The sequence below is a fragment of the Nomascus leucogenys genome, chromosome 3 (genome assembly GCF_006542625.1).
Source record: "Nomascus leucogenys isolate Asia chromosome 3, Asia_NLE_v1, whole genome shotgun sequence".
Taxonomy (NCBI): Eukaryota; Metazoa; Chordata; class Mammalia; order Primates; family Hylobatidae; genus Nomascus; species Nomascus leucogenys.
Window position 1 is genome coordinate 95,376,477 of NC_044383.1, and position 27,268 is coordinate 95,403,744.

General features: G+C 37.5%; 1 protein-coding gene across 2 annotated transcripts in view; it reads right to left on the bottom strand.

The window, feature by feature from the left end:
- Window positions 1-4,535: 4,535 nt before the first annotated feature.
- Window positions 4,536-27,268, bottom strand: part of SESN1 (sestrin 1) — a 105,763-nt gene continuing 83,030 nt past the window's right edge. The window contains exons 1-10 of one of the 2 annotated variants that reach the window (XM_003255542.2): window positions 26,811-27,007; window positions 19,748-19,813; window positions 18,786-18,986; window positions 18,001-18,183; window positions 16,052-16,294; window positions 12,017-12,164; window positions 10,358-10,470; window positions 8,543-8,733; window positions 6,646-6,790; window positions 4,536-5,728 (exon numbers count right to left, since the gene is read on the bottom strand). In XM_003255542.2, coding sequence (XP_003255590.1) covers window positions 5,642-5,728; window positions 6,646-6,790; window positions 8,543-8,733; window positions 10,358-10,470; window positions 12,017-12,164; window positions 16,052-16,294; window positions 18,001-18,183; window positions 18,786-18,986; window positions 19,748-19,813; window positions 26,811-26,912 — 1,479 coding nt within the window. In that variant the 5' untranslated portion in view covers window positions 26,913-27,007 and the 3' untranslated portion in view covers window positions 4,536-5,641. Of the gene's footprint in view, window positions 5,729-6,645; window positions 6,791-8,542; window positions 8,734-10,357; window positions 10,471-12,016; window positions 12,165-16,051; window positions 16,295-18,000; window positions 18,184-18,785; window positions 18,987-19,747; window positions 19,814-26,810; window positions 27,008-27,268 lie in introns of those variants that run through there. The other variant, XM_003255543.3, reaches the window with a different exon arrangement.

The window sequence follows — 27,268 nt, forward strand, 5'->3', positions numbered from 1 at the left end:
ACCTGTGCCCTGCTGATTTCTTTCCTTTTTAAGACTGAATAATATTCCATTCTATGAATATACCACATTTTCTTTATCCATTCATCTGTCAATGAACATTTGGATTGCCTCCATATCATGGATATTGTGAATAATGTTGCCATGAATATAGGTATGCAAATCTCTCTTTGAGATCTTGTTTTCAGTTCTTTTGTGTGTATACTCAGAAGTGATGTCTTAGTTCAAGCTGAGATAACAAAAAATATAGTTTGGGTGACCTAACAAAAGTTCATTCCTCACAGTTCTTAAGACTAGGAAGTCCAAAGTCAAGGTGCTGGCCAGTTCAGTTTGTGGTCAAGGCCCTCTTCCTGGTTTGCAGAGGGCTGCCTTTTTGCTTTATGCTCACATGGTGGAGAGATCATCTCTCACCTGTCTCTCCTTATAAGGGTTTACTGCCACTCATGAGGGCTCCACCCTCATGACCTAATTACTTCCCAAAGACCATAGGGCTTCAACATGTGAATTTTGGGGGAATGCAAATATTCAGTCCACAGCAAGTGGAATTGCTGTATCATATGGGAATTCTATTTTTAACTTTTTGAGGAACCTCCATCGTGTTTAAGTGGTGATTATCATTTTACATTCTTACCAATACCACATAAGTGTTCCAATTTCCCCACATCCTGACCAACACTTGTTATTTTGGGAGTTTTAAAAATAGTAGCCACCCTGATGAGTGTGAGGTAATGTGTCTTTGTAATATTGATTTACATTTCTTATAATTAGTCATGCTGAGCACCTTTTCATAATTTTTGTTTGTTGGTCATTTGTATATCTGGAGAAATGTCTATTCAAGTCTTTGGACTTTTTTTCTTTTGGAGATGAAGTCTTGCTCTGTCACCAGGCTGGAGTGCATGGAGTGCAGTGGCACGATCTCAGCTCACTGCAATCTCCGCTTCCCAGGTTCAAGCCATTCTCCTGCCTCAGCCTCCAGAGTAATCCCAGTGGGTTACAGGTGCACACCACCACGCCCAGCTAATTTTTATATAGAGATGGGGGTTTTACTATGTTGGCCAGGATGGTCTCGATCTCCTGACCTCATGATCTGCCTGCCTTGGCCTCCCAAACTGCTGGAATTACAGGCATGAGCCACCACTCCCGGCCCCATTTTTTAGTTATTTGGTTTTTTGAGTTGTAGGAATTCTTCATATATTCTGGATATTAACCTCTTATCAAACATATATGATTTGTAAATATTTTCTCCTATCCCATAGGTTGCCTTTTCACTCTGTTGATTATGTCCTTTGATGCACAGACATTTTTAAGTCTGATGTAATTCCAATGGTCTTTTTTTCTTTTGTTGCCCATACTTTCTGTGTCATATCTAAGAAATCATTGCCAAATCCAATGTTGTGAAACTTTCCCCGTTTTCATCTAGTTTTACAGTTGTCAGTCTTACATTTAGGTCTTTGAGTTTTTTAATATATAAGGGTCCAACTTCATTCTTTTGCATGTGCATATCTAGTCTTCTTAGCACCATTTGTTAGAGAGACTGTCCTGTCCCTATTGAGTGGTCTTGGTACCTTTGCTAAAGATCATTTGGCTATATATGTGAGAATTTATTTCTGGACCCTATTCCATTGGCCTGTATGTTTGACTTTGTGCCAGTTCCACATTATTTTGATTACTGTTGCTTTGCAGTATGTTTTGAAATCAGGGAGTGTGAGACCTCCAACTTTGTTCTTTTTCAAGATTGTTTTGGCTATTCAGGGTCCATCGAAGAGTCTAGATGAATTTTGGCATGGAATTCTCTACTTCTGTGAAAAATGCCATTGGGATTTTGATAGAGATTGCATTGAATCTGCAAGTCACTCTGTGTGACCATGAGATGTCTTTCTATTTATTTGTGTCTTTAATTTCTTAGTAATGCTTTACAGCAGGGGTCCCCAACCCATGGGCCATGGGCCATGGGCCATGGGCCAGTACTGGTCTGTGGCCTGTTAGGAACTGGCTGCACAGCAGGAGGTGAGTTGTGGGCAAGCAAGCATTACTGCCTGAGCTCTACCTCCTGTCTGATCAGCTGCAGCATTGGATTTTCATAGGAGCTTGACCCTATTGTGAACTGTGCATGTGAGGGATGTGGGTTGTGCACTCCTTATAAGCATCTAATACCTGATGATCTCAGGTGGAACTTGTGCACTCCTTATAAGAATCTAATACCTGATGATCTGAGGTGGAACAGTTTTATCCTGAAACCATCCCCCACTGCACCGTCCACCCTGAGTCCGTGGAAAAACTGTCTTCCATGAAACCAGTCCCTAGTGCCAAAAAGGTTGGGGACTGCTGCTTTACAGTTTTCAATGTATAAGTCTTTTGTCTTAGTCTGTTCAGGCTGCTGTAACAAAATACCATAGACTGGGTAATTTATAGATAACAGAAATTTATTGCTCACAGTTTTGGAGGCTGGGAAGTCCAATATCAAGGATTTGGTGCCTAGTGTTTTCTTCCTCACAGATGGCACACTCTAGCTGTGTCCTTACATGGTAGAAGGGGAGCTCCCCAGACCTCTATTAAAGGACACTAATCCCATTCGTGAGAGCAGAGCCCTCTTGACCTTATCACCTCCCAAAGGCTTACTTTTTAATACCACCACATTGAAGATTACATTTCAACATACATCAACATACAAATGTGGGGGGAGACACAAACATTCAGCCATCACGTATCTCCTTGGTTAGGTTTATTCCTAAGTATTTTATTCTTTTTGATCCTATTGTAAATGGAATTATTTTTCTGGATCATTCATTGTAGTGTATAGAAATACAACTGATCTTTGTGTGCTGACTTTGTATTGTGCAACTTTGCTGATTTTATGCTTCCTCTTGATCACACCATCCTCAGCTGGGGAAGAGCTAGGGTGAGCAAAATCCACAAACTTTCCTAGCCTTTTGGTGCAGCCTTTTCCTGGCTTTGCATTTGCTTAAGTGCTGCAGTTTCCCAGTTGGTTTCTAGAGTTCTCACAAAGGTATTCTGACCCATATATTGTTAACTCAGCACCTCTGGAAGAATGAGGACGTGGAGTTCCCAAGTCCATCATCTTGCTGACATTACTCCTATCTACCAGTGTTAGCAAAAAACTAGTATGATGATTCATATATGATATTCACATATACAAATATGCTAATAAAATTTCTGATTCGTATATGATATTCACATATACAAATATGCTAATAAAATTTCTGATTCATATATGATATTCACATATATGAATATGCTAATAAAATTTCAGAGTATATTGATTAAAAAATGCTTATCCAACAAGTTTTACTTATCTACTTATCTCCTAGTGGTATCAAAATCAGTCTCATTCTTAGAGATCATTAAGTTTGGACTAATAAAAAATTTTCCCAAATATGGCCAAAAAACTCAAATTTTAACTCTTGAATCCTGGGAACCTCAACCAGAAATCTTCTCATGATTATTTTAGAAAAAAATTTTCCTCTGGTTGGGGAAGGTTTTGATATCCCCAGTGTAATGTACCTTCCCTAATTATTTTGGAAACTACTGGTTTCAAAGATTATATAGTAACATTAGAAATCCTGTGTGTTTAGTTTTGAGAAAACACTCCAACAGGAAGCACCTGCTAAATGGGAGGCATTGAAACATTAACTTTGTATCACATGCACTTTTATTACTTTAGGTATAAACATATTTTTTAACTCATTAAAATTTTGATTTCAATTTCTAAGTGATTATAAGTTCCAGTGGACTAAATGCATTCTAGTTGATCTTGTTTTGTGATCACTCTACTGCTGATTAGAATCTCTACTAGAAATTTTGTAGTTTCAAGAGGAGGAACAAAGAGCAGAAATGGGATAAGTAAAATTTTAACTATCTTCTTGGGTTCAATTGTATTGCTCTGGTGAGAGAACTCAGCAGCAGGCAGAAGAGGACAAAGGCATGATGCATATTCAGTGAGTAATGCACTTATAAGTTTCTTTAAATATAAAACATATTGAAGATAATAATACTCTATTTCTAGCTAAGGTTATAGTCTTGTCTTCTCATGAGAGTAAATATCCTTGAGGACAGGTTCCACCTCTGTTCAAAATTGATCCTTCCCAACCCCCACTTCCACACTACCGCATACATTTGTAGGCAGGCACTAGATTGAGCTCAATAAATGTTTGGAGGAGTAACAGTTATCACAACAGCTTCAGTTAAACTTAGAGCTATTTCTACTTGTCTGATGAGTGTCATTTTTTGTTCTGTAGTCTCTCCCTAATGAATCCTTCTTTCTAGTAATTCTTAAAATTCTATTGGAACTCTAAAACAGTTCAAAAGAGAGCAGGCATAGGGCCATACCAGTCATTTCCAAGATAAAAATGGTCTTAGATAAGATTCTAAAGAAAGTCCACTCCTCTTTGTATGTTTCAAAATGGCTTCAAGTGTTTTGCCATTTAAGTGTGAATGTACTTGGCTTATGAAAGTAGATAGAAACTCAAAATTATTACTAATAGTGAAGTCATGACTTTTTAAGAGATTGAGACAGCAAATAAAATTGGAGAAAAATTCTTCTTTATTGAAAAATACCAGTAATACTGACAGACTTCAAAAGCAATTCACGCTTCCAGAATACAAAGTACTTAATACATATTTTCAAACCTGTTTGCATTTCAAACAAAGTTAGCGTTTTTGTAAATCAAATTTGATAACCCGACTAAAAATATTTTCCAGCTTTATTATTTAAGGAGCTGCACAACCTTTAAAGTGGGGATCAGGAGGCAGGCAGAGGCAGAGAGACAGAATGCACCCAGGACTGCGCAGCAGTCTACAGCAACATGTCCCACAACTTTGGTGCTGGAAACACAACTACTGCACAACACAGCTGCCCTCCAGTGTCAGGATCCTGTGAAACAGCATATCAAAAGATCGCCAGCTTCTTATAATTTACACACTTTCATTTAGGATTGTTTTTGAAGAAAATCTTTAAGAATGCCATTGTAATTTAATATCCAGAACCCTGAATTTAAAAAACTAATGAAAGAAATTAACTGTTACCATCAAAATGGTTGTTGCTGAGCTGTGTGAGTAGGAATTCTATGCTTTTTTAGATGCAAGAAAATTAACACATAATGCAAGTTTAATTTGAAATCACACAAGTTCTGTATGTAGGCTCAGATAGTAGCAATGTTCACTTTTATTACTAATAGCTTAACTGAAACAGCCATCTATTCATTCCTCCAGCAGGAATAGCAGCACCAAGATCTTCTAAAATTCTTTACATATAAAGCTTAAGTCATTATCCAAGTCCCATTCTTTGCATGCTCCAATTCTTGTTATCTTATTTAACATAAAAGCAACAGGATTTGGAGAGTTACTATTTGCTGTATTAAAAGAGTTACACAGCATCTTGTACTGTCAAAAAGCAAAATACTGTGAATGGCAGCCTGTCTTCACAGCTCTAAACTTGAAGCTGCCAAACAGTCACTGCTTGTGCCAGCAGTGGTTTTCCACAGAAAAATAGCAGAAACTAAAGGAATCATGGCACAATGGATTTCTGAATTATTTTGTCTACCATTGGTCCTGGGGCTTAGTACCTTCCCCCTTGTAGACTATATCTGCTGATCATTCCAGAATCATCTTTAATGAAGGAAAGGCATCAGGTCATATAGCGGGTAATGGCTCTCAGAGCATAAAGGAGTTCTGCTTGCATCCTAGCTTCTATAAGAAGCAGATTAACATGAACCTGAATATAAAATACAGCATCATATAAGGAAGGGTTACAAGCATTCACAATCAGTTTTTCAGTGAATCTAATGAACACATAAAATAAGTACACTTCCTACACTTCCTATGTAGTACAGAATAACTTGGCCTTGGGTTTGTTGAACAGACTATCAATTTCTCAAAACAACAGCTATCTTTTTTTTTTTTTTTTTTTTGATACACAGTTTCACTCTTTCCCAGGCTCAAGTGCAGTGGCATGATCTCGGCTCACTGCAACCTCCACCTCCTGGGTTCAAGTGATTCTCATGCCTCAGCCTCCCATGTAGCTGGGACTACAGGCACATGCCATCATGCCCAACAAATTTTTTGGTATTTTTAGTATCACCATGTTGGACAGGCTGGTCTTGAACTCCTGACCTGAAGTGATCCGCCTGCCTTGGCCTCCCAAAGTGCTGGGATTACAGGTGTGAGCAACCGTACCCAGCCTAATATTCTTTTTGGATAGATTGAGCTTTCATTTGTATTTTATCATATTTCTTGGAGGTCTGTTACATGTCAGAAAATCTAGACACTGTTTTATCAGAATACCAACTTCCCCTGCCAAATCATTATTCAGTAATTTCTATAAAGATGTTTCAAAGAGAACAGACACTTCTACATATACACAGCTTTTATAAAACAGTTTCTTCTATGTGCTGACAGCCATGCCAGCACTTCTGAAGACAGGCCAGCCCACCTGTGCTCCCTGTCTTTATTCTTTTACTCTATCATCATAATGAGGTTCCCTTCTGAAGGGGTACCTGAGAGGGTGTCCTGGAATGTTTTTCTTTGGGTTGGTAGGGGTGATGGAAAGGGTTTCAGCACCATTAGGTTAGGTGAAGGAGACTACGAATCATTGCTAAGTTACAGAGTAAACAAGCCACAATAGGCACATACCTTCTCAGAGTGCTTGAACTGCCTCCAGAAGCTATCATACATTCTTTTGGTAACCTTTTCAGGAGTGCAAACAACAGTTTTGATATAAACTTTAAAGCTACGATCCAATAGCTGGTTAATTTCACCATAGTCATAATCATCATATCTGTTGAAAGACATGAGAATTATGATATTTTCAGTGTATAACCTGTTTTCATCTTACAAAAGGATACACATCAATAGTTAATGCTGTATTTTTTCTCTTTGTGTAGGCAGCTGTCCGCAAAAATGATAGAGCTTTACAACTGCAGGTAGATGAGTGAGTATAAAGGGATAAGAAACAGAGTACTTAGGGAGAGTAACATAACATTTTTTCTACTATCCAAGTATATCATTCCTGAAAGCTGACAATATTAACATAGCACTGGGTACCAAGCAATAGTGTATATCTGCAATCATGAACATGCAACCACACTGCAGAACAAACTATTATTGAGACGGAGTCTTGCCCTGTCACCCAGGTTGGAGTGCAGTGGTGCTGTCTTGGCTTACTGCAACCTCTGCTTCCTGGGTTCAAGCGATTCTCTCGCCTCAGCCTCCCGAGAAGCTAGGATTACAGGTGTGTGCCACCAATTTTTGTATTTTTACCCAGCCAATTTTTGTATTTTTAGTAGAGACAGGGTATCACCATATTGGCCAGGCTCATCTAAAACTCCTGACCTCAAGTGATCTGCCCGCCTTGGCTTCCCAAAGTGCTGGGATTATGGGCGTGAGCCACCGCGCCTGGCTGAACAAATTCTGAAAACAGATTTTGAGTATTATCAAAATTAAGAAACAAATTAATTACATTTGTTATTGATACTAGTACTTTATATGTATAGATATCTCTATATATAGAGAAATTTACTTGTATAAATAAAAATAATTAGAATTACTTTACTCATGTTTCCAGGAGTTTCTGGGGTCAAATGAGAAAAAAGGCAGGGGCTGCAAGGAGAAGGATGGTCTATACTTAGGAGAGCCTATCCTGCTTTAAGCCAAGATGGCTGCATGCACCAGTTGTCTGCGTTGCTCCACTGGGTAATGGATTTCCAATCACATAGGCACTGAAGTCTCCTATTGAGTTTTCAGTGGAAAGGGGAGAAAGGTCTTGCAAAGCTGGTTCTACAACCATTCAGGAGGCTAAAGTCAATAGTCTGGCTACTGATTAGTGGGAAATTAGTTTAAAGTTGGTCAGATGTACTTCAAATGCCAGATCCGTTTAGAGTAGATTAAATAGGGTTTGTAGGTTTTGACCAGAGTCTCTGATAAAATGAATAGAAAGCCTGATTTTACAGCAAAAATAGTTAACTAGTAAGCACTGTAGCTCAGAGTTTGTGTGCACGTGTGAGAAGGTGGTATACAATGACTGCATTTTCAATATAACATAGTAACATGGCTGAAAACCTAACAGCAAGGACATGAAAGTTTTGCATTTTGATTAGGTATTATGAGAGCAAGTACTCCTCGGAGGGAGCCTAAGAACAGCCAGAGGGGCAACATAAGGGTACTGATTTCCAAGGAGGTAGAAACATAAATGTATCAGGAGATAGATTATATGAAGAGAAAAGATACTAAAGGTTGAGTTCAGTGACAAACTTTGTTCTAGGACCAGCTTGCTTGTCCTCCCTTTCCTGGAGGCAGCTGTCATTCAATTCCTGTCAAGGTCCCTAATTCTCCCTCCTGCCTAGCTAGGAAAGAGGAAAAAAAATAAGCTGCAATAAAGTGGTTCTTTGAAACATAAATAGTATAAAAATAAGTTATTGGGGAGGGGATGGGTTTTGATTATGTGTGTGTCTATGTGCATGTGCGCTCCAAGCACTTGAATAATTTGGTCCAGAGGAAAACATCTCTTTATAAACACAGAAAGAAGACTAACCTTATTCCAAACATGCAGTGAATATAGTTCCAAATTGCCCGTCTAAGCATTGAGGTATCAACATCTTTGTGCATTGCCATTGTATTATAAGTAAGATTGTAAGCAATGTGAAATTTTTCATCAATCAACTGTCCCACATCTGGATAAAGGCGATTTACCAAAGAATAACCATGATCTTCCCAGCAATAGTCCTAAATACAGGGAATAGAACAAATGTGAATAAATGTGGTCAAGTACAGTTCTATATCTACAGCTCTGTAGTATGGTAAAAATCATTGTCATTTGGCTGACAATCCAACTGGCTTTCATCCCTAACTCCCAGCTTCATTTGCACTCCAATCTTTTTTCAATTCCCATACTGCAACATGCAAAAGGTTATGTTTTATAACTCAGTGAGTTTAAAAACTAATAGTCTCAAAAAAAAATAAAACTAATAGTCTCTTCCCCTTACACATCGGCCTTTATCTCTTTCACTCTCTCTCCACTCAGCCCCCAGATGTCACCAGCTTGGGAGTCCCCTCTCCTTTTCCACTGCTGCAGCCATTCAAATGGTCTTCAAATTATGAGTGTGTGTGTGTTTTAAGAGACAAGGTTTTACTCTGTTGTCCAGGCTAGAGTGCAATGGTATGATCACAGCTCATTGCAGCCTCCAACTCCTGGGCTCAAGCGATCCTCCTTGCCTCAGCCTCCTGAGTAACTGGAACTACAGGCACAGGCCACCTTGCTTGGCTACTTTTAAAAATTATTGTAGAGGTAGGGTCTTTTGCTGCCCATGCTAGTCTTGAATGCTTGGCCTCAGTGATTTTCCCATCTTGGTCTCTCAAAGTGCTGGGATTACACATGGGAGCCACCAGATCTGGCCAAATTTTGTGAATTTTTAATTCAACACATCTATCACCTATTCCTTCTCCTACCCGCACTTCTGCCTTTTAGCCCTATTAACTGAGTCTCCTAATTAGTTTTCCTATATTAAATCTCCTTGCCTCCTTTCTTTCCACCTGAAACAAAACTTAATAAGCCCCTACTTCTTTGTTGCTTTCCTAAAAACACCTCTTTGATAGTATACCATCACACTGGTGAAAGCCTATAAACCCCACATAATCTAATGTAAACTGCTTTGGCATTTAAGGCACACCTAACCAATTTTAAACATACACCACTAATCAGAAGTAGGAATCTTTAGCTTGAAGCTCTCAGCAGCCAGCCAATCTCTTTATAATTCCTTCCTTCACTCTATCCCTCAACCTAAGCTTAATTATTGTCTAGTCTCCTCTACTTACAATACCCTTTTTACCATCCAAATTCTTCAAATCCTAATGTCCCTCCATAAAAAATTTCCAGCCCACATGATGTCTTCAATTTCTAATATATTATATAATTATTCTATAACTCTTCCTTGTGCCTAAATTTTGCCCCTTAGTTTATTTATTTTTATTTTTTGAGACAGGATCCCACTCTGTCACCCAGGCTGGAGTGCAATGGCTCCATCACAGCTCACTGCAGCCTCGACCTTCCAGGCTCATGTGATTTTCCCACCTCAGCCTCCTAGGTAGATGGGACCACAGGTACATGCCACCACACCTAGCTAATTTTATTTTATTTATTTTTTTTGTGGAGACAGGGTTTCCCCTTGTTGGCCAGGCTGGTCGTGGGAACGCCTCAGCTTAGGCAATCCACCTGCCTCAGCCTCCCAAGGTGCTGCGATCACAGGCGGGAGCCATTGTGCCAGGCCCCTTAAGTTTCTTGAGCAAAGAAACAAAATCTTACGGTTCTCAAATTTCTAGTCAATCATGTGCATACAAGTTGCAATTTTACCTGGACACGAAATGTTGGAACATGCATCCCATGTCTAGAGAAATCTTTATAGCCATAACTAGTATCCTCAAAATGACGAGATACATCTCTTGCTGGTGTAACTTCTTCATCATCTGGGAAAAAAGGCCATTGAAAGGTTTTTAAAAATAGGATGCTAGTTAAAATTGATTTTACCCAAAGCAAGTAAAAATGGCATAACCCTTTCTCTGATACTGAGTAACCAATATCAACCAAAGTAGTCTTACAATTATACAAAGTAGTTTACTTGCTAATAAATAGAATGTAGTAAAAGGAGATTCTCTGTTATAAAATGAAAACTCATAGTTGAATTCTCTATGCCTTTTATTGCCTCTTTCATAGACCCTTTCTCTCTCCTCTCATTCCAATTTATATGTATTAGGTTCGACTTATTCAAAGTATGAACATACTTTTGGCTAATTTTTAAGATAACTAAAAATCAGCTATGCTCCAAAATTTAGCACTTAGATTACTTTTGTTGAATATTAATGACATAATATGTAACATGATCAAAGAAAGAAATCCCATGGGTTAACATTTTTACAGTGCTGCCTGCACTGTGCCTAAGACTTTCTGGACTATCATCATGTTTAGGAGTTGATGAGATTATACTTTCATTTAAGTGTAGCATTAGATGACAACTCTACATCTTTAGGCATGGAAACAAAAATTTTTCCTGGAAGAAAAAAAGTGAACATCCAACCTCCATTTAAACAAATTTGATTGTTTGCTATTAAGAAACTCGGTGCTCTTTCTCCCACTCTATTATATTGTCAAAATACATCTGGAGACACTTTATCAACTTTTTCTCCTTTAAATTACCTGGTTTATATATTATCTCCTGTAGCCTACATATAGATAAAGGTTAAACATAGAGGATTTAGGTTGTTGGTAATTTAATAAATATCTCCTTTTCACAAATCATATAATTTTTGTTGTTTTTTTAGAGATGGGAGTCTTGCTATGTTGCCCAAACCAGTCTGGAATGCCTGGCTTCAAGGTGATCCTCCCACCTCAGCTTCTTGAGTAGCCGGTACTACAGGTACAAACTGCTGTGCCCAAAAAAATCACAAAATTTTAACGCTGGAAGCAGTCTTGGGACTATTTCCTCATATTAAAGAAGAGAAACGTGGGCAATGTAGCAAGACTCCATCTCTAAAAAAAAATTTAAAAATTAACTAGGTGTGGTGGCATGTGTCTGTAGTCCTAGCTACTCAGGAAGCTGAGGCAGGATGATCACTTGAGCCTAGGAGTCTGAGGTTACAGTGAACTACAATCACGCCACTGCACTCCAGCCTGGCAACAAAGCAAGACCCTGTTTCTTAAAAAAAAAAAAAAAAAAAAAGAAAAAAGAGGGCACTCATACGTTAAGTGACTTAGCCAAGTTCACAAAGCTTATTAGAAGTAATTTTAGTGCCAGAATCCAAATTAAATGTCCTCCCCCTTAGTCTAGGCTGTTTTCACTTATGAGCTTTTCTTAGTTGTTTGCTTTAAAAATTATTTGTAAATAAGAATACCTATGCAACAGTCTCTCTAAAAGGAAGGACATATTTAGATTGATGCTTTAAAAGTTATTTAAATTCTCTAAATAAAAAGTTGAGTTTGCAATAATTATATTGACTATATAATGGTTGTTCTTACCTGAAGAGAAGACAAACATACTCTCTCTTTTTTCTATTTCAAAACGTGAAGCCATCTCTTCCTGACTTGCCTCTTCTTCATCTCGACATTCCTGTAACTGCCTCATCTTTTCCATGAGGGCTTCAACCTCAAAGAAAGAATCACTTACCTGAAGAAAAAATACAATTAATGTTACATGTGGCAGACATAGAATACATATGAATTATCTTTTAAGTCTGTCTCATAAGAATTTATATCTTTTTTTTTTTTTTTTTTTTTGAGACAGAGTCTTGCTCTGTTGCCCAGGCTGGAGTGCAGTGGCGCAATCTCGGCTCACTGCAAGCTCCGCCTCCCGGGTTCACGCCATTCTCCTGCCTCAGCCTCCCGAGTAGCTGGGACTACAGGTGCCCGCCACCATGCCTGGCTAATTTTTTGTGTTTTTTAGTAGAGATGGGGTTTCACCCTGTTAGCCAGGATGGTCTCGATCTCCTGACCTTGTGATCTGCCTGCCTCGGCCTTCCAAAGTGCTGGGATTACAGGCGTAAGCCACTGTACCTGGCCAGAATTTATATCTTAGTAGAATATTGGGAAAATATTCTTATAATTTTAATGTACATGAATGAATAAACTATTTTGGCCTATTAGGAATACAGACATGCAGATTTTAAAATATAAGGAAAAAATGATTTTAAGAACACATTCTAATGCTTTTACCTTATAAAATTAGCAATAATGTCATTACTATTTATACTGTTTTAAACTACTTGTCAATTTAAAACAGAACTGCATAAGATAACTTCTACTTGCTTAATCTTTAAATAAATAAGATACACAAAGTATAAGTGATTTTGCATCAACTGTGTACACTGGGCATACATATTGTTAATGTGTCTATCATCTTTAATAATTAGCTCTATTTCTACAATTTACCAATTAAACGTGAAAGATGTCTTTACATGGCTGGAGTTGGCCACCTGACCTCTGCAAATGGATCTGGCAGCTGTCACTTGCTGGGATGACTACAGCAGTGTCACACATAGAGTAATGGGTCTGACAAAGGACTGGCCAAGTGGTTTTGTACTAGTAAAACCGGTTATACTTCTATACCCTGCTGCATTCTTGCTACACAAGCTAGATCAAATCTATGCAATTTATATCTTTCTTATAAAATGAATATATTAAGAAGTCTGGGTTGGGCTAGTGGCTCATGCCTGGAATCCCAGCATTTTGGGAGACCAAGGCAGGAGAATCGCTTGAGCCCAGGAGGAGTTCAAGGCTGCAGTGAGCTGTGATTGTGCCACTATATTCCAGCCTGGACAACAGAGAGAGACTTTGTCTCAAAAAGAGAGAAAAAAGTCTTAATCTCAAATCTCAATGTATACATACAAAATTAATGTTTCCCCCCTTATAAATTTATTTTGCCAGGAATGTTTTTAAGACCTCTATCTTCCATTCTTCCTGGCTTCCACCCATTGATCCTTCAGGTAGTAGCTTACATCCTTCTGAACACCGTCATTTACCCCACAAGCTCCAATTATTCTAACACAACCCTCTCCTCTTTCCTTCAGAGGATCGATCACAATTTATAATTGTTATTTGCATGATATTGATTTAATGCAGGCTCCCTTCCCAGACCAAACCTTCATAAAGGTAGGAAATGTTTGATTTACTTGTACATATCCCAAGCCTAGCATAGTACCTGGTACATAGTAGATATTCAAGAAATACTTGCTGGAGAATGATTGTCAGGATAATTCTATATTAAGAGACAATCTATATCACTTGTGCTTTACATTTTCTTTTGATCCAAACAGTTATACTGAAATGCCCAGTATTAAGCCCTTTCTCTAAGAGTTTCATGATGGCAAGTGTTTCTATGACGATACTAAAGATTCTTCTGGTGCATGCATGCATTTTCCCCATAGTTATTCCTGACATACAGTCAGTAACCAAATAAAAAAGGAGCTGAAAAGGATTAGGTTTCATGATAGGATGACTCAAAGTTTAAAAAAGGTCTCTGTCAACTCACATTATCTCTCACTAATTTATTCTGTTTACCTGTTCTCCTCTTAAAGAGCCCAAATTTTAAGTATTCTTAGGAAAGATAATTCTTGATAAATTATATTGAAATAAGAGGGAAAGGAAACAAAGTAGGTTTCTTTGTTCCTTCACTGATCTGCCAAAGTTGTTAGGATTAAAAAAAAAATACAGCATTTCATTTTAATATTAAAATGTTAAAACTGTGTAAGAAAACTCTTTTTTTTCCCCTTTATAAATTACCCAGTCTTGGGTATGTCTTTATTAGCAGCATGAGAACAGAATAATACACCAATACTTAGAAGCAACCAATGTGTCCTTCAGTAGCTACTGGAATAAAGAAATGTTGATACATCCAGAAAATGAAAAATTATTCAGTGCTAAAAAGAAATTAGGTATTAAGCCATGAACAGACATGGAAGAAATTTAAATGCATATTACTAAGTGAAAGAAGCCAATCTGAAAAGGCTACGTACTGTATGATTCCAACTATATAACATTCTGGAAAAGGCAAAACTATGGAGACAGTAAACAAATGAGTAAGTAGTTTCCAGGGTTGGGAGGGAGGGAAAATTCTTGTTTGTTTGTTACCATTTGTATCTGAAGAGCTGAGTCAGATAAGCCATATCAGCTCACTGTCAAAGTGTCATCAATGTGGGCCATAAACCTTCTAAAAGTATCCAACTTACCTGGGAATACGAAGCTTATCTATTAGAGAAATAAAAATTATCTTCTTTCACTATTCATTCTTTTAATAGAAGGAGAACTAGAAACAATCAAATACTTTTTTCTTTAGCCTTGTACTAAATTATTGGTAGCAAGGACAAGAATCCATCTCCTAGCATTCTAGCAACTGAATACTCTCTCTTGGATCCTCTTCTGACTGCCAAGCTTTGAAAAATAATCAGTGGCCATATGCAGGCCTATAACATGAATCTAGGCAGCTCAAAGGAGGGTGAAACTGACGGTCTTTGGCAGTCCTATGATCAACCTTGGGAAAATTATTCTTTCTTGTGCTAATTTCACCATATGTAAATGCTACCTCTTATTTAGCACCTGACAAATGCTAAGTGCTGTACTTGGCCTTTTACTTCTTTCAAGACATTTCATTTAAACCTCACAATAACTTTGTGTTTTACTTTTATTTAGATATGAAAGAACTGAGATTCAGTAACTTGACCGAAGTCAAATATATAAATTAAAGGCAATTCAACCTGTCAAATCTATTTCAAAGGGATAATATAACTCAGAAAATGCATGTAAAGCATTCAGATGGCTGTGGTACTGCTTCTAAAATTTATTTTTGAAGCATAAAATAAACCTTGCTTTTTTGCTACAACAAAAGAATGTAGGAGGAGATTTTGATTCATCATATATAGGAATTAAAATTTGCTTATAAAAAACTGAACTTGCTCTGTTTCAAAGGAGTAACAAAACTGAGAATATATAAAAGCCAGGAAGAGAAGGAATAGAGGTGAAAGCATTTTAACACATTTACATTCACCTGATATCACCTTCTATATTGGTGCAAAGTTAAACATGAAAAATTTTGAAGAGAGAAATTTCTAGATCAAAGTTGATTAAATCTTCTCAAAGATAAAAAATTAAGAAGCCAGACTATTTTGTGCAAAAGAGAAGAATGTGATTGGCACAAAAAGTCTCCACCACCAGGCCACACTATTTTCAGCCTTCCCTCATGTCACTGTAGTAGCCAATCAATATTAGTTGGTCCTCACAGGACACATGCTGTTGGCTCCTGATCCTAAAATTATGTAAGTGTAAACTCCTAGAGGGTCTTAACAGTTTTGTACATCACTTTTGTAAAATGTTGTATATCACCTAGACTAGTGATGAGCATGTGAGGCAGTCAATAAAACCCTACTGAATGAATAGATATAGGGGCCCGATATCTCCACAGTCTTAACAGGGTGGGTTTTTCTAAGAAGCCAACTGAAGAAATAATATAACAGCAATTATTGTGATTAGTTTTATGACAATCTCATGACAAATAATACTTACAGAAACATTTTCTGCTGAGTTGACCGGCATCTCATCCACACTGTGATTGCCATTTGTAATGTCACAGATGCAGTAGTTGCTAACAGAAGGAGGTCTGAATGTGTGGCCACCATCACAATGAATTTCTGGACTGATTCCACAGCCAAATGTGAATGAGGCAAGAGAATGATAGTGTGTGAGTAAAACTACTGCATGTACCAATTCCGCAAGGGACCAGCTGTGCTCTTCAGCTTTTAAAAGTCCCTTAGGGGGAAAAAGAAAAGAATATATTTTTGTACTGGGGTGTGGTAAAAGTATACAGTTCATTTAGTATTTAATTTATTGAAAACATGAGTCAGCCTAGCATAAAATTATTTGAAACATGTAGAACCCAGAATTTGCTAATTTTTATGAATATGCATTCACAAATTGAACTTAACATAATCTGTTAAGACATTCACTATTATTTTGATTTTCTGAAATACTGACTTAAAATGTAAGAGAATGCATTTTGCTTAAAAGTGGTTGCTGTATTTCAGATGCTGGATTATGAATCAATTACTGTGTTGTTAGTTCAAAATCTCAAAGCAAATGTAATAAATTTGTGTTTAAAAGTAGAAGCTGCTGTGTGAAATGCCTGTGCTTTATTATAAGGCCTCCTCAAGGAATTTTTAAGATAGTGGCTTGAACAACTTGATTAAATATTCCTAAATCATCAAAAAGTTATACATAAATTCTATAATTCTTCTATTCAATTCTGTGTCACTTCTGCTTCATTATCTATTTTGTAATCTTGTATAATTTTTCCTTACTTGACAATATATAATAGGCATTGTATTAATATATTCAAATCTTATATCTTCTTGATAATATCTTTAATTATCTAATAGTATCTATTCTATGAAATAGACAAGACCAAAAGATGCATCTCTAAGAATTTATAATGCATGGTAGACAATTTTAGAAAACATCAATCTACTTTTACTCTATTACCTCTATTAATAAATAGAACCAGAACTAGCTTAACATGGCATTTAAAACATAACATAAAGATGCATAACAATGAGATGCCACTTCACACTTATCAGAATGGCTGAAATCCAAAACACTGACACCAATGCTGGCCACGATGTGGGGCAACAGGAATGCTGCTTCATTGCTGATGGGAATGCAAACTGATACCGCCCTTTGGAAGAGTTTTACAGTTTCTTACGAAGGTAAACGTAGGCTTACCATATTATCCACAAATCGCACACCTAATTATTTATCCAAATGAGGTGAAAGCTTTTGTCGACAAAAAACAAAAAACAAAAACCTATACATGAATGTTTACAGCAGCTTTATCCGTAATTGCCCCAAACTGGCAGTAACCAAGATGTCCTTCAATAGGTGAATGGATAAACAAACTATGGCATAACTATACAATAGAGAATTATTCAGTGATAAAAAGAAATGAACTATCAAGTCGTGAAAAAGCATGAAGAAGCCTTAAATGGATGTTGCTAGATGAAAGAAGCCAGTCTGAAAAGCTACATACTTTTATATGATTCCAACTGTATGACATTCTGGAAAAGGCAAAACTATATAGAAACAATAAAAAGATGAGTGGTTGCAGGGGTTTAGGGGAAGGGGAAAGGGATGAACAGGTGGAACCCAGGGCATTTTTAGGGCACTAACTATTCCATATGATACTCTAATGGATGCGTGACATTAGGCATTTGTCAAAACGTGTAGAATGATACAATGCAAAGACTGAACCCTAATCTGAACTACAGAGTTACTAGTAATGTATCAGTTACAGCAAATGTACCACAGAAATGCTGTAACAGAAGAAAATGTGCATCTGTGGGAAGAGATTCGGGGGTAGAAAATAGGAACTCTCTGTACTTTCTGTGCAATTTTTCTCTAATCCTAAAACTGCTCTAAAAATGTCTGAAATGACTCCCAAGATATATTACCCCACTGCTTACCTCAATGTGTTCTTTGGTAATAAGCCAAGGTCTATGGGCTAACACTTTGTTAAGTTCTCCTAAATTCTGTAGTTTTTGAGGAGCATTCTCTAAACCATTGAGCCACTTGGGGTCCCCACCAACATGAAGAAAATCATTTACATGCAGGTTCACTAAGTAGGAGCACTGATGTCTTGCCGCAGCCTTCAAACAAAAAAGATTAATTATAAATATTAAAACCTTGAACTACATATCCTTTTTACAACATGCAAAAGAGCTAATTAAGTTTATTAGTATGTTTTCAAATTTTCCATAAACTACAGAAATGCAGTTTTTATATAAACATTTTAAAAATTCAAATACAGTAAGAACCTTAGAAATATTCCAAGAACAAACAAAATATCTGATGAAAGTATTTGAACTTTAGACATTTTATCTATATACTTTCAGAACTTCAGATTAAGAAGAAACTTCAATTAAGGTGCCAATCATAAAATAATGGAATATTATTTACATCTTGAACAGGAAGCACCACTTATGTCAATGTGAACTATTTATAATAATGAAACAGAACTTGTGTTCTACTTATTTAATGAATAATGGTTCTCAGCAATGTATAAATACTTGTTTCTTTTTGTTATACTTGAGAGCATACTTATTTAAAAATAGGAAAAACAGATTGTGCAACAGGAATCATATTATATATCATGATCTAAGTATTTATCCCTGTGTTTAAAGCATTAACTGTCTCTTAAAGAGATTAATAAAAATAGGCAAAAAGAATTTTTCACTGAATGTTTACAAACCATTATTCCAATGTAGTGACGATAATGTAGGGGTAACGGCCCATCCATTTGCAGTAGATAGTGTTGAGTTTTTAAGAAACTTTCTAAATATTGTGGGTGGAAAACCATCACTAGTGTAATGTTATCCAAACGGCCCAAAGCAGCAAAAGAATCTGCAAATAAAGCATGCATCTGTGCGTCTTCACTCCCCACTTGGAGGATCTGTATAAATGAGAGAAAAACCATGGTTACTGAAATTGTAAATTGGTGTTAAGGGAAGAAAATATACATGGGCTACACGCTAAATATCATTTAGAAGCAGATTAAATTTGGCTTAAGAGGGGTTACAAATTTAAACTCAACTGGTTGAAAGATATAGAAGAATAAACAGTTACATATTATATAGTAGGGGATAAACAACAAAGGCTGAACATTAAAGGCCATCTAGATAGGCTGCTTGCAGAGTTGGCCAGAATCCAGATAAAGAAGCAGATTTAGATTATCAAGTTTGCAGAGCTTGCAAACAGACACTAAAGCCTTTCTTTACAAAACCGCCTACTCTCACTCAATTTAAGGAGAACTAAAATTAACTAATAGCATACAGTCCTTATGAAAATAAAGAATAGATGCTTTTATACATATATAGAATTAAAGATCCAATCTAGCACTGATATCAGCCTGTGGAGACGGTCAAGACTAAGTAACTCAGGTTATAAGCAGATGGAGTATCACTGGTCAAAAACAAATCTTGGCTTTACTTGATTAAATATGGGTGTTAAAAATACATCATGAAATACTAGAAATCAACACAAGTACAACAGCTTTTTATTCCCACAGATTCACTGCCAAAGCATGATTAACTGCAACCAACTCTGACTAAAACATGTTGTTGACCAACAGTTCTTCAGATGCCAAGATGTGGGTCATGAAAGCTCTTCCTTAAAAGCATACAGTTCACTATGTACTTTCACAAACAACGTTACCTCCTTTTCTGGGATGAATCTGCTTGGTCCCTGTCCTAGTGGTCGAGGAATTCTAATGCCAAGTTCCTAGAAAAGAAAATTACACCATCTCAGGCCTTTGGCAGTAAACAAAATGAACTGAGGCTAAAGGAATGGGAGGGAAAAACAACCAGTCGAACAGAGACAGGCTTGTTTTGATGGTTTGTTTTCATGGCTGTATATACATACCAACTCTTCTGTTAGCATTGCATAGCTAACAACAGCTTATAATACAACTCTGACTAAAAACAATAAAACCTGTTTCACTAAAACCAGAGTTTTGCATAAAGTACTTGGCAGAAAGTCTAGAACAGAAAGTTCAGCACATAGCAGCCAACCCTGTGGATCATCAGTGATACAAAATAAGACCAGTGTGTTTGTACATCTAAAACTCAACCAACCCAAATATCCCTGTGCATCGTCAGAAAATGAAAAAGCAGTACTTCCACCTAGGTGTCTTAAACTAGAAAAAGTGTAATTATTATTACATCTAAAACAACACCTCATGGTTAGAATGTAAATTTATGAAAAATAAAAACTAAATTCACAAGAGACAGCACTACAGGGCATGTTTTCTCTGTGGTTAATTTTAGAGAAACTCATTTTGTTTGTAAGTTTGCCTTAAATTAAGTTTTTTTTATTTACAGGATGTCAACAACCTTGCCCATATTATATTTTAGAGAAGCTCGAATAATGGAGAAATAGCTTTCTGACATTTGACACAGTGACTCTAGAATCCTGTACCTTATGTGATGGTGTAGTATGGTTAACAAGTACTGAAAATCTGTTAGGGTTTCCTTTCCCTCCCTCACCCTCCCCATATAGTGTGCTTACAGAAACAAAACCAAAATAATGTATTTCAACTTTTTGTTGTTGTTTTGAGGTCCATGTCCTATCTAGTGTCATTTAAAAAAATTTTCAGAATTTATACAATTAAAGATTAACCCCTTCACTCATATATACTATATATATAATTAAATACTCATATAATTCTACTCTCTCCTTACTACTTTTAAAAGTTCTTCATGATATAAACCAGATATTTTCCTTTTAAAGAAAAAAAGTGGGGATGGGGTGGGGGTGGGTACACAGAGAGAAGGACATGTGGCAGCAATCCAAGAAATCTGGTCCCAGCAAATGAAAATCTTTACAGCAGAACAGGCTTTTAAAAATTAAGCAGGAAGGACAAAAGTGAAGGTAATCTTTATTAGGAGACATCAAGATTCAAAGTAGTTTATATTTGCCAACAGAATTCATAAAATAATATTTAAATAAAATAATCTTATACTGGAGGTTAGTGACTTCTCCCTGGTTAGTGCATCCTTATACTGAAGATAGTAATGCTTTAACATTATACCCTTCATTAGAGGAGGCACTTAATTCACTGGTCTGGCCACGTGTGTCTCAATTTTAACATCCTGTAATGAATGCCAGAGGACATTCCTGTTATTCAATATATAATTTTGGCACCAATAGCAGCCATTTATATACAATGATGACTCTTAGCTTTTCTAACTGCTGAATTTCTGATCCAATTACATACATTTGAAACAATAACCTATTGGACAAAACTAAGGCTAAAATTAACATCCCCTCTGATTTCTTTAATCTTGAAAACTGTCTTATTTAAACAAAATGCATTTTAGGAAAATGCCTGTTTCAAGGGTTTATTACTGTTTTATAACTAAGAGACTTGGGACGTTAGTATACGAAAAGGTGTCATTTCAAATGGGGGAAAATGAATTATTCAACAAATAATCTTGGGACAACTGGACAGCCATTCAGAAAAAAAGTGAAGCTGGAACACTATAACATGCTTTACCCCACAATAAATCAGAGTTAAATGTAAGAAAAAAATGAAAACTTAGAAAAAAAGCAAAAAACATTATAGTACTAGAAGAAAACACTCATGGAGTGCAGCAGGCCTAAGAATACCACAAAAGTCGTAAAATATAAGATTGACAAATTTAATGACATAAAAATAAAGACTTTCACATGGGAAAAATAAATATATACAAAGTCAAAAGTAAACAGAAAGCTAGGAATTATATTTGCCACTCAAATAACAAAGGGCTAAATTTTAAAGAAAGACTACTATAAATCAATAAGAAAATCCCCCCCCGCCTTTTTTTTTTTTTTTGAGACGGAGTCTCGCTCTGTCACCCAGGTTGGAGTGCAGTGGCACGATCTTGGCTCACTGCAGCCTCCGCCTCCTGGGTTCAAGCGATTCTCCTGTCTCCTGAGTAGCTAGGACCACAGGCATGTGCCACCACACCTGGCTACTTTTTTGTATTTTTAGTAGAGACAGGGTTTCACCATGTTAGCCAGGATGGTCTCAATCTCCTGACCTCGTGATCCGCCTGCCTCGGCCTCCCAAAGTGCTAGGATTACAGGTGTGAGCCACCGCGCCCGACCAACAATCGTATTTTAAAAATGAGCAAACAACATGGACAGTTCAAGGAAAAGAAAATACAAATGGTTGAAAAATGCTTGACACTCAAAATAAAACAACTGCAAGTTAACTATGCTGAGATACTATCTTCCTCCAAAAAGATTGCTTAAGATCAAAAAGTTTGATCACAGGCTGTATTGGGTAGAGAAACAGTCATTAATTGTTTATATATTGCTGATGAGAGTGTTTTGAAGTATGAGAAAAAACAGTATAGAGTATATATTACTACAACCGCTAGGAAGGGCAATTTGTAATAGTGATCAAAATTAAAAAGTCCCATAGCCTTTGAATCAACAATTCCATCCTAAGTGTTAACCTATAGATGTGCTCACATTTGTGAAATGCCATATGTAAAAGGATAATCACTGCAACACTGTTTCTAACAGTACAAGGTTGAAAACAATCTCAGTGTTCATCAATAGAAGGCTGTTTGAATAAAGTTCAGCATGACCATATAATAGAGTAGCATGCAGTCTTTAGAAAGAATGAAGCACTTCTACGTGAGTTGACTTTAAAAGCTCTTCAAGTTATATTATGATAACGGGGAAGGGGAGAAGAAGCAAAGTGCAGAATATGTATATATTATCTGTAAGCAGGAAAAAAAAACAACCTCACCGATTCAATTTCTAGGCCTTTATCTTACAAATACATTAGCAGCGTGTAACGTAGTTACCTTTTTTAAAATGTGGCCAGATTGACAGCACATAGGTTTAGAAACAAAGAGGTATACAAATTATATTATTCTGGTTTTATTTCTCTACCAAATATATAGTTTATATGCCAAATTATTATAAAACAATAGGTTTACAATTCCAAGAAGGTGGCTATGAATGCTTGAGAAACAGAGTATTTCCTATATTTATGGCAAGGGTTCTATGTAATTCTTGTCTTTGTAAGTCCATCCCTATTGCCAAATTTAGTGGGCATATTGATAACACTGTCTCCCCTCTTCCTTAGCCTCCAAATTGAAGAGTCCTAATTTGTAAAATAGGGATGATGACAAAATAATAATACCATCAATCCCAACTACGTGGGATTATAATCTATATTATAAACTATAGAATATTTTACAAATTATACCAACATTGAGTCTTTTGTTATAGATTCTAGTCTTAGGTATAAGGTCTAACAGATTTGGCTGTCTAATTTCTCAGAAGTAGCAGAGGAAGACAGGGTAAAGTGGGGTTGCTAGACTGTGGCTGGCACCCTAACACTAGTCAATGATATCTGAGAACCAAATTGCCTTTTAGTTTTCTGCTTATTTCTTGAATAACATTGAAAAAGCAACTAGGGCTCATGATAATAAATAGCAATAGCAGCAGCAGCAGCAGCTAACACAAAGTATTTATGAGCTGAGCACTGTTTTAAATTATACTACCGGCAAACAAAGAACATGAGTCTATGATACTAAAGTTTAGAAAGAGTATTTGGTGTTCTACAATATTCATGAAAACGTCAAGAGTCTTAGATTAATCCTTACCTTAATCTATGAAGCAGGTACTATTATTATCTCCATTTAGCATAACTGATGAAAGCCCTGAGATTTTTTTAATTTTTAAAATTATACTTTAAGTTCTAGGGTACATGGGCACCATGTGCAGGTTTGTTACATATGTATGCATGTGCCATGTTGGTTTGCTGCACCCATTAACTCGTCATTTACATTAGGTATATCTCCTAATGCTATCCCTCCCCCCACCCTCTACCCCACGACAGGCCCTGGTATGTGATGTTCCCCACCCTGTGTCCAAGGAAAGCCCTGAGATTTGAATCCAAGTATTCTAGCTCAGTCAGTACTAGTGAGTGGTGGAGACGGGGGCTGAATCCATGACAGCTGGTTCTAGAGTTGGTATCTTTCATTATTACTCTTTTGAGCCTCTTTAAGACTTCTTGATACCTTGGAGATTCTTATAGATACCACTGTTATTATACAGTAGTAGTCTTGGTTTATAAAAAGTTTCCATTTTCTGGAAAACTCACTTTTGAAACACTTCTTGGTCACATGTTAAATTGGTTACAACTCTTTTCTAGTAGATGCTGATCAAAAAAGGCACTGCAGGTGTTCAATGGGGTGATCATAAGCCAAACTAAATACATTTCATAGCTTCCTATTTAGGTTAATTCAATTATTCCTTCATCTGTAGCTGTAAGAAACTTAACTACAGACTTTGAACAAATTTTGGCCAATCCAGATTCTAGGAGATGGAACTGCCACCAATAAATGGCCTTGTTGAAAAGCAGATGTAGATACTAATCACAGCACTAACCTCACAGGCTCTCTGTGAAGGTGTGGCTGGAAGACTAACATGAGAACTAACAGTCTTTTCCCCTCAACAACCTAATAACCATCTTTGAAAGAGACAACAACAGTTTCCACCATCACAATATTACTTCTGATATGTTTCCTCAGTGTATAATGCAAAACACTAATTTTCAGAGTGAAAATTCTTAGTGAATGTTGACAGTAGTACCACAGAAAGACTATGTATTTATTGTATCACTGTATGAATCAATGTTTGTGTACTGAAAAGTACTGTTCCAGTCAGATGTTTCAGATTTGTGAGATACATTTATGCATCTGTATCAATATCCTTAACTGAAATAATGAATGAATGACAAGTGCAAAATGAAAGCATTGTTGGCTTACAGTATCTACCACCTGCAAAATTAGTTGAGAAGTAAAAATACACAAATAATTTGAATCATTTTGTTTTCCTCGCTACACTATCACTGTTGTGATTATCACAACATTCACAGTAATTTTATTTTTTAAATTCAAAAGCAGCATGTGTTTTTTGAAAAACATTTCAACAAGGTAAAGATATGTTACATAAAAAGTGAAAGTTCCCATCCACTCTCCCTTCTCTGGGAGATTGCCTATAGCTGGGTGCTGGCCTTTTGACATTCAAAAATTTTAAATAGAAATGGAGAAATCTAGAAGTGTTAGAAAGAAATATGCCTACTATAGCAAAATGTACTAACAATTATGTTAATATTGTCATTAATACTAATAGGTAATTCAGAAATACTGAAAAATCCAGGTACTTTTTTTTTTTGCCTTCTATGAACTATATTTTAGAAAAAAACTTACTGACTTTAAGTTACTGCATTTGTAATACTTAGGCCATATTTGTGCCCTATACTTTGCTCAGGAGTTCCGTTTCTGTAAAGTGTTTAATTTAAAAGCATTATGGGAGCTAGCTATTTGAAAGAATTGTGTTATTCTTTTTGTAAAGTGAATAGTTTTCCTATAAAGCATTCCTTCCTAATTTATCTTCCCACATGTTGGGATGTATTAAAAATGAAATACAACTATACAAAGCTTCCTGGTTTCCTCAACACAATCCCATAAGCGCTGTAACAATATGCAAGCCAAAATCTATTTCTTTATCTTTTAGTTTACATAGCTATCTTTGGAAATTCTAGATCTGAGCAAGAACCAGGACTCTGCACACAAACATCAGCAGAAATAACAGATCTATTCAAGCATGATGATTGGGGCTCACTTCTACTCAAAAAGAGAAAAGATCTATTATGACCCGCAAACAGAAACTGTAAATGTAATTCAACACTTTCATACTGTTTTCACTTTTTGGTAAAGTTTCCAAAGCGATACTGTAAGAGATTTTTAAAGATTGTTTTATTATCTGTAAACAAGGAACATGTAATATGTCCATAAATGTTAAAATCTCAAAAAAAATTTGGTGCTTTACAACCTTCATGACAAAGTGTCTTCATTTAAGTTTCTATGAACATACATAGTATACTGATAATAGACTCCATTAAAGAAATTACGAAACCACGTCATTTTAGTGGGTAAAGCTGCAGAGAAAATAATTCACATTTAGATTTCTTGAACTAAGGCAACACTCTGACAGCATCTGATTTCAATCCAAATTTAAGGTTCGAGTTTTACCTAAGGTTACATTAGTAACTTTCAAATGGTTTCCTATTTGCAACCACTTAGAAAAAAAACACAAAATGTTACAATTAAGTACCTCTTTCTGAAGGCCAATTCAGAAAAGGGATGGCTTAATACGCAAGAGTAAACGCTGTGCATAACGTCATAGAGCTTGCAGGACACACTTATTCCAGGCAACATCATCTCTTCCCTGAGTCAAATGTTTTTTCTTTCTAAGTGGAGGCAAAGGGGGTGAAGGTGGCTAATCTGTTTTCACAAGACAAGACATCGAGGGGGCATATCCACAGGCTGTTTCACCCTCAAGACTTGAGGTCTGCTGGATTTCTGACTTGTGGAGACTTGTCCAGACGACAATGTTATTTACGTCTTGGAGACTTTCATTTACATGACCGGGGCCGCAGTCTCTCCCAGCTTAGCATTTTCTGCCCAGGGACGACTCACGGTGCGCAGTTCTCCCTCCCACCGCAGGCAACCCCCTTCCCCCGATGGGCGCAGGAGGGCCGGGACGCTGCTCCCCGGGCGCCCGCCCGCCCTACCTGGGGAACGTTTTCGGATGCTGACCCGGAGCGACTGTGAGGAGGCGACGTGACCTCCGTGTTGCACAGGGCAGCTCGGCCGGGTGCCCACCCGCCCAGGTACCCAGCCGCCCGCTCAGCCCCTCGCCCAGGTACCTTGTCCTGGTCGCGGCCCCCGCCGCACTGCTTGCAGCCCAGCAGACCCGAGACCGCCAAAGGGGCCGTGTACGCCTCGTTCGCGGCGGCGGCCAGGCGCATGTCGGCGCGGGGACTGCTGCGGACACGCGGAGGCGGCGAGCGCTGGGCAGCCGGCCGCGGCTCCGGTCTGCAGCGCCTCAGTCAGCACGGACGGCGGGGGGCGGGGCGGCGCCGACAAACAAGCCGCGCGGCCCCGCCCCGCGCCCGTCACTTCACCGCCCTGGCGGCCACGCAAGCCAATGCGAGCCCGCGTCTCCGCAAAGCCCCGCCCCCCGGCGCAGAGGCGGGGAACCGGTGGTCTGACGCGGCGAGGTGAAAAATCACCTCGGGGGCCCAGATCCACCACGAACAGCTAATTCTCAGGTACGGAATGGGCTCTGGAGGGCCGCAAGGTGAGCATGCACTGTCAGGAAGGT